Below are 12,403 nucleotides of genomic sequence, written 5' to 3'. Positions count from 1 at the left end.
ATCCACTTGCTGGAATCTGACTCAGATGAGATCCAGGCCAGTTTTCCGTTTGTCCCAAAACAGATTTTGACTGAAAATCAGCATGGAAATCTGTCCTTGTAAGGCCGTCCCCACCAGCTCAGAGGTCACCCAAAGCCCTAACAGTCCACTCTTGTCCTTCACATTCATCTTCTGACCGCCACTGCCTGCAGGTTGGCCCTCGGACATGGAGGACCTTCTCAAGTGCTCTTCAGCTACACAGAGGGCTGCTATTTTGGAGAGCTGAGTGTAGAAGGTGGGTATGTGATAGGCCTCACACACACTCACACACACACACACACACACACACACACACACACACACACACACACACACACACACACACACACACACACACACACACACACACACACACACACACACACACACACACACACACACACATCAGAAACAAACACATTCAGACACACACACACACACATTGAGGTGATGGAGACAGAATTGCTCAAAGGCTGCTAGGTGTGGCCCACTGAGACTGAAGTGTAAGATAATCTCAACCACCTCTCTTCCCCTTTCCGTCAAACACACAAAACCCCCTCAAATGAGCGCACTTCCCCACCACCACCCCCACTTATAGACGTGCACTCACTGACCTGCCTGGACGCCTTGATACCCCCCCACACACAGCCCCTCTCATTCCCTTCATCTCCTTGGTTTATGCTGTCTCTTTCCCATGCAAGAAGACCCGTGAGAGTGTTTCAAGTTAGTACTTCAATCTTCAGTATAACAGCACCATTGAGTCTCCCTCCCTATCCGTCTATTCGAGAGGACTCTCTCCTTAAGCAAACACATGGCTTGTTTATTTACCAACAGGGACATCCAGACTGCATCCCCCACTTCCATCTATCTGGCCAAACATTCCTGTTGTTATTTGGGCTCTGATCGGGCAGATTTATATCTAAATGTTATCGCAGCGGCGGCATAAATGTTTAGATGTGGGAAGAGGTGACCAGGACGGTCAGCCCAGTCGGCCGGCTCAGAAGGGTGGCGGTGAGGCGGGGGCAGTGTGTCGCCGTCCGCTCCCCCGTGCCCAAATATTTACTCCTGCCCTGATTTAAACCCACATTCACAGGGAGGGCGACACTTGTGTACCCATGGCGACGGCGCAGTCAAAATGTCGTCCTCCGTCCCGATTCTGTAAATATCAGAGCTTTAGTTTTGTGCAGTGTGTGCGTCTGCTGGACAGGGCAGGCGGAGTCTGTTTATTTTGCTGGTAAATAGAGTAAATAATTCCCCCAGGGATGGGGCTCGGGATTTGTTAGGATGTTGGACACACATCACAGGCCACACTCTTGGTCTATGCGTTGTTTAGCTTTTTTTCCCCTCCTCTCCTGATGTTGGCTGGGTAAACAGTCGGCAGATAGCAGAGGGTAAATCAGGCCACATTCGGCAAACGTGTGTCCAGTGAGAATTATCTCAGTGGAAGATTCACTTATTCAGGAGAACGAAGCTTTAATGTGAGTTACAGTTAGCCAGTGTGAACTACCTTACATCTGGCCTCAGCCAAGCCTCGTTAAATAGCTGTTGGGGTGATGGATATTGTGAATGGAGTGTGTGTGTGTGTGTGTGTGTGTGTGTGTGTACACATTTTTTGTCATATTGATAGCTCAGTGAAGCTATTTCCTTGAGGGAGGCGCCCAGAGAGCAGTAAGGCAGCTGCTGAGATTTCTGCTAGCCACTGACAGATAGTGCTGGGAAGGAAAAGACACAGGGAGCAGTATTAAACAGAAGAGGGAAAGAAATGTGTGTGGTTATGAGAAGAATGTGTCAGGGCGGGGGGTGGAGGATGGGGGGGTGGAGGTGTGAAGTCAGGAGAGGTGTATATGAATTACACAGTGCAGGTGTTAAACACTCCCATGTGTGCGTGCTACAAGTGTGTGTGTTGTGTGTGTGTGTGTGTGTGTGTGTGTGTGCGCACACGCTTTATGCATTGTTTAACACACGTTTAACACATCAGTCAACGTGAGTTTAAACACTGTGCAACACAGGGGAGAAACACCATTAGCTTCTTCTGCTTTAAATCACCTCTGTTACCACCTGCCAAAAAGGTTTGGATACATCATTTACAGATTAGAATTATTTATATGAAAGTTGTGAGAGCAGGGAGAGAGAGAGAGAGAGCGAGAAAGAGAGAGAGAGAGAGAGAGAGAGAGATAGAGAGAGAGAAAGACGGAGAGAGAGGCTATCCCTGACTTGCAGTTGAAAAAGGGCGCAGTTTGAAGTCACTTGTAAACAAATTGAGCTTTTGTAGGCAGCCATAGCCCACTGTGTTACATTAGCATGTGAATGCAGACAGCCAACACAAACCACCCACCCACATATACCCCCACCCTAAAACACACACACACACACACACGCCCAACATGGATAAAGAGAAGGGGGGGGGGGAAGAGAGATTAGGGAGAAAAAGAATGAGTGAGGGAGAGAGAGAGGGAGAGGGAGAGAGTCTAGGCCACTAATAGAACAGGAGGACTGGAGCCTATGGGCAGTGGGGACAGTGGACACGGGATAAAATGAAACAGACACGCATAGACAGACCGTGAAAAACGTTGAGAACACCCCCCCCTCCCCTCCCACCCTACATGCCCAGACCTACAGACACTGTGGAAAAAAAGAGAGAGACGCCGCTTGCTGTCCCGGCCCATTCAGCCCTCGTCTAGCCACGCAGCAGCAGGTGATGGGAGAGGGCCCAGCTGTCGGGGGAAGCAGCCTCTCAGGCTGTTGTTGTTGTTAGCGTGGCGCTAATAGTCCTGAGGGAGGAGGCCTGCGCTAATGCCGCCGCCGCCGCTAAGTGCCACTGCAGCTAATGGCATCTTCCTGATGAGCCAGCAGACGCGAGGGGGGCCTCTCCTACTGCCTAAGCACAAAGCAACACAGCACAGCTGCATGGTGAGCAGAGCACTGGGTTTGGGTGAGAAGCGGGCAGTTAAAAGCTGTTTTTCATGCGACTTCTGAGAAGCAAGAGCTGAGTTACAATTCAGGGGGAATTACTATGGGGTCATTCTTTGGCTCTCACAACATTCACAGTGACCATTAAATCCTGAGTCATCACTTCAAACACTCTAGGGCATGTTGTGATTCTATACTCACACACTCACACTCACACACTCAACCAACTTTTCTGCCCCCAAAATAAGCATTGAAGGTGGCATAATGATCCCTGAGTTTATGTATGTAGCTAGTGCTGTGGCTGAAATCTCCCAATGGGTTGGCATTGCATAGGGTAGAATGGCACGATGCCCGCCTTGCTGGCTGGCATGCATACAGAATATAAGCAGGCCCCCTGCCAGCATGCCAATGGCCAACAGAGAGGAAGAGATTACTGGCATTAGCCGCATTATAATATAAATACCAGAACTACTTCCAGTTTTAAGCCCTCGATCGCCCTGCTGTACCGGGTGAAAAGAGAGGAGAGAGGGAGGGAAAGAGAGTGAAATAGAGAGAGATGGCAACAATAAAAGGGATCTATAATTCTACATTATTAAAAGAGTGAGAGAGAGAGGGGGGAGAGAGATGTGGAGCGAGTGAGTGAAAGAAAGACTGACTGCTTCTTTGTGAAGCCTAATATCTGACCTTTGGAAGTAATTCAAGAATGTCAGAGAAACTGCGGGGGAAATGGCAGAGAGGGGTGAGGGCTAAGCCCTGGCTGTTGAACAACGCCCAAGACGTCTAGCACTTCCTATGTGCATGCCCTTAAACATACACATGGGGAAAGACTGATATGCCTAACACGACACACACAGAAAGTTCAACAACGGAACTTTAGAATGGATCTACACAGAGAATGAAGTGACATGCCTGCCTGCGATAAAGAGTAGACTCTTAGAAAAATATGTTTGGGATAATTGAAGTGAAGTGACTCCCAAAAAGCCAGTCTTATCCATGATATGGTCAGTGTGTTAAAAGTAACTGCAAAACTAATAAAACAAAAGCTCAAAGACATGTCCTTTAGGAAAGCTAAGTGGAGCACTCGAGAAGTTTTCTTTGGAGAGAAGCTGCAGAACTCATAGATCCTTTACTGCTTCTAAGTTCCACTGTATTTCAGCCACTATACCTATTGATTCCACTCCCAGTGCACAAGATTTGACTATTTGAACTTCCCAAATCACAGAGTTGAAAAGTCTTACAAAAGTTACCCTAAAAGAGGGCGCTGGCTAGACTTTAGCAAAGCAGACCACAAGCACACACACACACACACACTTAGACAAACTTACATCCACAACATATAAATTAAACAGACATGCTATGTATACCATTCCAGCTGCCATTCCAACTGTTAATAATACAAGGTACACACAAGGAAATTTAAGTGTACAACACTGGATTCTTTATTTAATAGAATATTTTGACTCCTTGAAAAGCAAAAAAAAGACAAACAATGTCTGTACCCTGGTGTCAGTGTGAAATTCTTCTAATTGGCTTCTTTTAAAGCAAAACACCCTATGTATCATTCACTCACTCTTCCATTCATTCACTCAGTCATTCAGATAGCATTCTCTTATACAAATGTGCAAAATACGATGGATCAAAAGTCCTCCTGGATCCACAGGATAGAGTGGTAGCCCAGAGGGGCCATGCACCATCCACACGTGTGTGTGCTTGTGCACGCCACGCCACGCATGCACACACACAAACACACACACACACACACACACACACACACACACACACACACGCAGAAGGCCCCTCAGTTGCAAACCACTCAGATTCAAGTAAAGTGCTCCTTAGATATAAACCACAAGGCATGGGTCCATGTTTCTGTTCTTTTTCTCTCTTGTTCCCTCTCTACTTTTCCGCCGGTCTCCCTGTGGAGGGGAGGAAAACAGTCCGTGGACAATAGAAGAGGAGGAAGGGTTTCAAAAATAACATTTCTTTTTCTGAACCAGCAAAATCCTTTTGTCAGCACGTCTCTCGGTGCAGTCCTTCTGTCCTACGCAGAGAACAAGGGGGGGGGAAATGTTTTTTGCTATGAAAAAGAGTTCAGACTCTTCCACTGACGCCGGTCGGAAGCGCGAGTCGTCCGTGACGTCCGTGTCATACAAACTCCAGCTTCCCGTGTCCGCTGTAGACTCCCCAGTGCACCAGCGACAGGATGCGTTCTCCTCCACCGACACCACCTCCTCCTCCTCCGCCTACTCCTCCTCCACCTCCACCTCCACCTCCGCCGGACGTGACCCCGGCCAGCTCGGCCTGCCGGAGCTTGTCGCAGGCCAGGCAGCAGCTCTCGGCGCCGGCGCCCAGGGGCACCATGCACTCCAGGTCCAGCTTGGCCAGCGCGGCGGCGGGCAGGCCCTTCTTGGCCTGGTGGCCGTGGAAGCTGTAGTGCAGCCGCGAGAGCATCTGCTGCCGCTGGGCCTGGAGCCGGCGGTTCTCGCTCCGCAGCATGCGCAGCGCCAGCATGATCAGCAGCACCAGGATCAGGCCCCCGGCGATGGGCACCGCGATCACCGCCGCCCGGAACCACACCTCCTTGCCCGACGACAGCTCCGTCACCCGCGTCACCAGGTGCCTGTTGGGCCCGTTGTCTGTCTGCGATCGTCCGTGATCTGAAAGCGAGGGAGGAAAAATGTTCTTAATTCACTAACACTTACGCAGTAACTCACAATTTATGACTGAATAATGTGAATATGTTTGTCATTTGTACAAAAAGAAAGAAATACCAAAAGAAAGAAAGTGGAGGAAGAGGAAAGAAAAGGCCTTGGGATCTAATCTCAGCACAAGTTGGTTGTTCTTAGCAAACTGCGGTTGCCAGTTGAGCGAGAGGGAGAGAAAAAAGAGCGACGGCAAGGGAGGCACGCCAAAGCCAGAGATGGAGTTTCAAGAAAAACAATCCGAGGAAGCACTAGGACATGCCTGACGCAAACAAATGTGGAAGTCTTTAATAACATGTCTGATCCAAGATAAATGCAGAGGGAGAGGGCTCCTTACATTCTGATCCAGTCAGAGGGAAACATGGCCTAGCTCACGACTGCCTGTTAGTGCAAACAGGGCTGCCTCAACCCTCTCAAAAAGGAGCACATGTAAGCTAGTGTGCCAAACATAAATATTTAAGAGGATATTACACAAGTGAACATGTGTGAGGAACACAGGTTTATGTGTAGGCCCTCCTTGCTTAAGTGTTTGCTTGATGTACACATGAGAATGTAAATAACATCAATAATGAGCACACACAGGAAACTGGGAGCCGGAAAGCACCTTGACATTCAGACTGACATACGGATAAAAGCCCCCTCACAGGAACTACTAACAACTAGTTTATTAAAAAATGGGGACACCACGGTGGGCCACGATGTTTATACATCATGTGGCTACCTTCACCACTGTGTGTGTGTGTGTGTGTGTGTGTGTGTGTGTGTGTGTGGGATGGTGGATAGTCTTTTACAGATATACAGGTCCAAATTTCTGCTGTCAGTAGAAACTAAAAGGCACATTCCAGCACAGCTGGAGAAATTACAGGGTGAACATGCAAGAATAGGAGGCATGTGATCTTTAGTTTACACTAGGCCTAAGTGTAGTCTGTATCCTTGACACAAATGCATACTCAGTAGTAACTAAACTCTAGCAAACATCAAATAACAACTGTGCCAGAGTAAAGTCAATTCTTCAAAAGGACAACATGACACACGGCTGCATGGCTGTGAGGTTTATCTGGCAAAGTTCCCTCACATGAATAAACCATTCCCAGACAGGGGTCAATCTGACATTACACGTTTCGACTGCCACATCAACAAGTCAAGAACCCAGTTAAAGGTCTGCTTAAAGCTCACCTGTAGGATCACCGCGGGGTTGTCCGAGATCGTGCAGTCCTCTGTAATTGCACATGTCCTCATGACAGCACTCCAGCATGGGGGAGCCTCCGGGCAATACATCCAAGCTTTTCGCGAGGCAAATGTCCACAGGGTTCGTGAATGAGTCCACGCATCCATGCGTGAGGGGAGAGTTCGCGCTCAGTGGGTCAAGGACCCGCGTGAAACATGCGCCGAGCTCTGACTTGCACATGTAACCGGTGGCAACGCAGTGTGGAGCATCACAGTAACACCTGATCTCTCCTGCAAAAAGATAGATTGTATAAGTACAAGAAGAAAACTAGAGTGACATCAAGCAGTTACATCCCAAGAAGACGTTCTTCATCAAAGACGTTTGGACGCTGCTTAAAAACGCTATGGACGCCTAATCCAATTCCATGAAATAAGTCGTGCTACTCCATGCAGAAGATGGCGGATTTTGTAAGCTAAACACTGGGGCAAAGGCAGTTCGACATGGTTTGCGGCTATACAATATAAATAACTATAACATTTGTCATCAATCTGTCAGTACTTTGGCACCACGACGAATCTAGACTGTATGTGGAGGTTGTGCGCTTCAAGCGTTGCGTAAAAAGAGCTATGCCAATGTAAAACAAGATGCTGTTGGTGCCACTGATTTGAGGAATATTACGTGCTAGACAACGTTGGCTTCGTTCAGAACTTTGCTGCTTATAATTGGTGGCTTGTTTGCCAAAGTAAACTTCTTTTAACCTCAGTGGAAACTCGTAAACGGACAAGAGAGCGGCCCGGGATTCCTTTCCCAGCCTACACGCCATCTCACTTGTGGTTAGGTCAGTCATACAAAGAGGAGAAACGGCTTAATAGAAATATTTGCTCGAAATGAAACTATGCATGCTTGATTACTTTCGTTGCTGTCAAACACTGAGTTTCACACAGACAACGTTTTCTTTTGTAACTTCCCTGCACCCTTTACGACTACATGAATACTCTGCGTACCATGTTTTATCGACTGACACTGTCAGTCATACAAATATTTATAAGTTGTAATGACACTAATAGAGTGTCGTCGTGAAACCCTACACCAAAAACAAAAGCACACGTACATAAACAAAAACAAACACGGGCTTCTGTGTGCGGTTATACGCTACTTATGAACTTTGCGCAGCTCGAGTTACGGGTCATCTCATTAGTGAAATCCTTTGACAAGGAAACACCAAGGCGCGAGACACGCGTTCACATCCACAGCTCTGTTAGATACATAGGCTATACGCGAAGATGTGAGCTAATGTACACTTCAGACTATTGTTCCAAGACCAAATCATGCCGCATGCAAGGGTGTGGAAAATAACACATTTCCCATATCAAAGAAAGCAAAACAAAAAAACTATTAAAAAAAGAGTAGCCTACGTAAACGAGCACAGTTACCAGTATAAAAGTTGGGTGGTTATTTCTATGTACAAGGTTTAAGTCAGGCTTCTTTTGGTTGTTGTAGTGGACTGTGCAATTTGTTTTGTTTGTTTGTTTGTTTGTTTTTATAACAAGCCTGTGCGGTATTACAGCCATTCTCAGTCCAATCGGAGAAATTAAAAAAAAAAAGTTAACGATACAAACAAATTAATAGATGTCCGTGATACCCAAACGTTTTTAGGCTGTTTCGCCTAATACCAAATGATCACTGTTTAAAACAAAGGGTTGTCAAGACCTAATGTGAAGGCATAGGCCTACGGCTGAGGCTTTTAACTGAGTAGCCTTCACGTTTCTGCTTTGAAGCGATGGGTCTGTATCATTACGCGTCACTTAATGTTTTCTAGAAAACATATAACATCACATGTGCTGTTCTGTTACTATTTTACCCGTTTAATATTGGTTTGTGCTTACATATTTGGGTCGTAAAAGTCCCTAAGACGTAACCGCACGTTTAAGCGTTTGAAGACAGCTTTGAATAAAGCGGACACATCTCCTAGATAAAGCACAAACTTTCCACTACTAACTTCCTTTGTTTTGATAGCCTAACTCTTTGTAGCTTGGGGGTATCGACCAAGAGCAAAGTTTACCTTTGGTGAGGAGAACAGCCATAGCACATAGTTCCAATTGAAACCAGATCGAAATGTAACTGGAATGACGATCCATTTACGCCTTATTTCTGACTAGTCCAATTCCGTTTAATCCAGTAGTCAGTCCATATACAGTGCTGAGACTGGACGCTCAGTTACATGTGTCCTAATGATGCATTCTTGGACTAAACACGGAAAAAATCCCCCGAAGTAGGCTACTTCGAAAAGGCACCGGTGGCGACTGAAGTCTTGTTTCTGTGAGAAGACATCGAAATGGTAGCCAAGTTGGAAGCAACCCTGCACTAACAGAAAAAGTCTCAGTGATATTCCTTGCGAGTAAACACAAACTTTTCTGGATGGTGCCCCTCAATTCCAACACATCGAGTTTGTTCCACGGTGGAAAACTAGTCCAATTACTGCGGCACGTCGTCGCATCCCGTTCGCAACAGTGACCGAAACAACAACCTCTACCCTGGACTAAGAAATATGAGGGCTCTACTCCAGAGCCCGGCGTTTCCCCGCCTTCAGTGCTCACTCATTGGGCTGGAACTAGGTTCATTTACATACAGGGGGCGATTTTCATTGGTATTGGTTCACCCGGCGGTCAAACAATTCATCTGTCGTCCTATTGAGGGAGACAGATCTAGTCCAAGCGTTACGCTTAGCCTACTGTGTACCAGGTAAAAATTAAGTGTATGTCAAAATATGTAGTCTATGTGATAACGTTCAGTGAAATCTTTAATACTGTTTTATTGTGACAGAACGTTTAAATACCATTGCAGATTTGTTTGATCATTTTGGATACAATTATGAATGTCAATTCTTGTAGAGAACATTTTGTTTATTTCTTTCCATTTTTCATTATGTTCCAAATTCTTGCTCGTGAATAGCATTGGCTTACATCTCTGCTGCCAATCAAGAGGAATTAAGTCACTTTGTATCACCCTGCGAACTCTTCCTCGGGCTGCTCTTGATGGGAGAGGTCGAGAGTGTCTGTCGAGTCTGGATAGATGTCGTAGGCGGGGCGGTCAGGCGGTTAGAGAAATTAGCAATCCAAAAGGGCGCATGGCGCCAGCGAGCCGCCCGAGACAGACAGCGACACTCAATTACCCCTAAACAATCCCATGCAAAATACACAAGCTCTCCCTCCGATCGATATCTCAGACCAGCCCGAATCTGCCTGAGCTGACCACTCATTTAGATCACTGTTTGAAGGTGGTCTGGGTAAAACACCCATAGGTTAACAAATACAATGCGAGTGAAAAAAAAGGTTAGATGAACAACAACAACAACAACAAAAAGATGAAATGAGTTATGGACAGCTTAATCATGTTTGTGGCCAGTTTATCGCCAGACTGTGTATGATAGGCATGTTTCCAAGGTTATTAAAAGAGTCTGATAAATTAACAGCAGCCTACATTCTGTTGTCAGAATTAATGTTCCTTCAGAATGAAAAGTAGCCTAAGCCATAATTTCCTTTTTTTCCAGATGCTGCGTTTGTTTAACATTGTTGGCTACAAAAGCAGAAATGTAGCCTAAACAAATACAGAGACGCACAGAAAATTGAATCCATTAGGCCAATTATGTTATACTGTGAGATGTATCATGCTATCAAAATAAGGCTGACGCCACAGTTTCGATGGGCTAACTTTTGGTAAACTTTCTTAAAACATACACTATGCCTATCATTTTTGCCATTGTGACAACTAACTGTCTACTTAGCACTCGTGATTTCTAAGACACCAACATAAATTGTAGGCTACAAACAGAAATAAATGTCGCCTAGGCTACATAAAATGTTTGTTTTTTTTTACAATACCATCATTGCTGGACCATAAATATGACAGCTAAACATTGGAATCTACACATTCATTAGAAACAAAAAACATTGCCCCGTTTGTCAACTCAGTATAGTCGGCTACGTGTCCGGTCGTTCATCCAAAAAGCTGACATGATCTAATTACCCATAACGCTGTCAAGCGCTAGTCCTAACCTTAGCACATAAGGCTACTAAATAAAAGCTGAATTGCACATATTTTGTCAGTCAGCCTTTTTCCCACAGCCTGGCCCGATTGCCTAAGGCGCGCAAGGAGACGGTCTTTGATGACCAGGTGTGAAGATGGGAAAGAGGGGAAGGGAGAGACAGGGAGACGCGCAGGCCTAATTGTCCGTTGCCTACAGACAGTAAGGCATGATTGTCAAAGGCTAAAGACTCACATGAGTCCGCTCGGGGGGACACGCGCACACTGGGAGAAGTGGATAGACAGCAATTATCGTAATTGTGGTTAATTCCGCCGAGGCGCCAGCTTGGGACCTGCTCTGGATCACTGGGCTATAGTCTGCCCAGCCCTAGCCTTTACCCCTTTCCGACATCTACCACTGACAGACCGCTGAGGACTCCTGTCCTGTCTGCACATTTAACAGCTATCAGTTTCTGTGGCCCACCTTTAAACCCCTGGGCATTAAGCTGCTTCTGTGCAGCGGGGTCATATTCTAGACTGGACTCAAATTAGGCTAATTCTCACATGAAACGTCATAAGATATTTAAATGACTGACTCAATTAATAGGCTCCAGCAATTGTGTCCCACATCAGGTAGCCTAGGTTATGTCGTGCACCAGACACATCTGAAAACCACATTAATGCCAGTGTTACTAAACACGTTTTATTATGCTATGGGGGAAATACTATTCTCAGTGGCCACTGCCATCTAGTGGTCAGAAACGTCACTATGGTCCATAATACAGCATTTTGGCCCTGTGGAGTACATCTTGCACTATTCAGGCCCACAAAAAAGGACAGACAAGGTGTCTGGACAAATTTGACTTAATGTGTCAGGGTGTAAACGTCTCATCTGGCTCCAGTGAGCCACTTCATTTCCTTCTCAATACAGTAATCTATGGCTCAGAGTGCTAATAGACAGAAACAAAAAGGTGTGTATGTTTTCCTGCAGAGTGCATTTGCATAGGGACAGGCCCCCCATAGTCCCGACTCTTCTTATGTCTGAGAGCTGGCCTGAGAGCAGTTAAAAGAACTTTCTCTGATAGTGTTGGAGAGGGTGTTTCCTTTCACACCAGTATGGTTGGCCGTTCACACGTTTGATTGGGATGGGCATAGTTGGCTGGTCTGATAGGAGGGTAGACTGGCCTCAGCTCAGGTGACATTCACATCATTACAATGACTAGGTTCTAGAGCTATTGCTAACATGAATATATAGGTGTATAGGCCTACATTTTATGCTTATATTTGCAGAACAAGAATGCAGACATGTCTCAATGTGCAAACTGATTCAATTGTCTTCTTGAATACCACTTTGATTTCAATGCAAAATGTCTTCAGTGACATTTCATTAGAAAGTTTTTTTTTTTTTTTTGTATTGTTAGGTGTCAAAATGGCATCTAAATTTACATCTGCGGTTAGTCCCAGCAGAGGATTTCTTTAAATTGCTTGTAATGTAAGATGCAAGATTGTGCCTCTTTGAAGTCCTAGAGATTGAGGTGCAGTGGACTCCCTACACTTAAAGTCGACCCCCACCCCACAGACA

At 45.9% G+C, this 12,403-nt stretch overlaps 1 protein-coding gene across 1 annotated transcript; it reads right to left on the bottom strand.

Annotated features, from left to right (window-relative positions):
* Nucleotides 1-4,343: 4,343 nt before the first annotated feature.
* On the bottom strand, nt 4,344-9,340 carry bambia (BMP and activin membrane-bound inhibitor (Xenopus laevis) homolog a). The gene is made up of 3 exons (XM_062521498.1): nt 8,861-9,340; nt 6,807-7,088; nt 4,344-5,585 (listed from the first exon to the last, which is right to left on the bottom strand). The coding sequence occupies exons 1-3, from the start codon at nt 8,934-8,936 to the stop codon at nt 5,074-5,076; spliced, it is 870 nt and encodes a 289-aa protein (XP_062377482.1). The 5' UTR covers nt 8,937-9,340; the 3' UTR covers nt 4,344-5,073.
* Nucleotides 9,341-12,403: the final 3,063 nt, after the last annotated feature.

The sequence above is a fragment of the Sardina pilchardus genome, chromosome 19 (genome assembly GCF_963854185.1).
Source record: "Sardina pilchardus chromosome 19, fSarPil1.1, whole genome shotgun sequence".
In the NCBI taxonomy this organism is placed as follows: Eukaryota; Metazoa; Chordata; class Actinopteri; order Clupeiformes; family Clupeidae; genus Sardina; species Sardina pilchardus.
This window is presented reverse-complemented; position numbering and strand designations above follow the sequence as displayed.

What these genes read in the sequence shown, in the direction of transcription:
- bambia (XM_062521498.1), bottom strand. Translation starts at nt 8,936, where the DNA reads ATGGATCGTCATTCCAGTTACATTTCGATCTGGTTTCAATTGGAACTA. An exon ending in GGCTGTTCTCCTCACCAAAG is followed by an intron (nt 7,089 to 8,860) that starts GTAAACTTTGCT and finishes ATCTTTTTGCAG; the next exon opens with GAGAGATCAGGTGTTACTGT. An exon ending in ACCCCGCGGTGATCCTACAG is followed by an intron (nt 5,586 to 6,806) that starts GTGAGCTTTAAG and finishes CCTCGCTTTCAG; the next exon opens with ATCACGGACGATCGCAGACA.